We start from the raw sequence: 471 nt of genomic DNA, 5'->3' as shown, positions 1-471 counted from the left end.
CCCTACAGTTCCAGAGAGTCTGTGAGTGCCTTTCCCAGTGCCTCATGCTTTGTGATGCTCAAATGATCACACTCATCGGGCTAAGTTGATTTTTCATTTGCATGAAAGATAATGCCCAAAGTTCAGAATGAAGAATTTCTTTCTGTGCAGTAAAATCTATGGAAGTGCTATATTGCCTTTTATTTGATTTGATAGGTATGGCAGGATTTTATGTTTGCCTGTGCGCTTTACCCAACTGATCAGGATTTCATGGATTCAGTGAGAGCAGAAGTTGCTTACCAGGTATGTTATTACCATTTCAAGTAGAAGTAAAGGCTTAAGTTTTAGTTCTGCCTTTTGTTAAACCTCTCCTTGTTTCTTCTTTTTTATTTTATTTTATTTTATTTTATTTTTTTATTTTTTATTTTTTTGCGGTACGCGGGCCTCTCACTGTTGTGGCCTCTCCCGTTGCGGAGCGCAGGCTCCGGACGC

General features: G+C 39.3%; 1 protein-coding gene across 1 annotated transcript in view; it reads left to right on the top strand.

Annotated features, from left to right (window-relative positions):
* Positions 1–471, top strand: part of MANBA (mannosidase beta) — a 133,063-nt gene that overhangs the window by 71,717 nt on the left and 60,875 nt on the right. Inside the window, exon 10 of the mRNA XM_007463815.1 lies at positions 196–282. Within this exon, the coding sequence (XP_007463877.1) occupies positions 196–282 (87 nt within the window). The remainder of the gene's footprint in view (positions 1–195; positions 283–471) is intronic.

This window comes from Lipotes vexillifer, unplaced genomic scaffold, assembly GCF_000442215.2.
Source record: "Lipotes vexillifer unplaced genomic scaffold, Lipotes_vexillifer_v1.1 scaffold49, whole genome shotgun sequence".
Lineage (NCBI taxonomy): Eukaryota > Metazoa > Chordata > Mammalia > Artiodactyla > Lipotidae > Lipotes > Lipotes vexillifer.
This window is presented reverse-complemented; position numbering and strand designations above follow the sequence as displayed.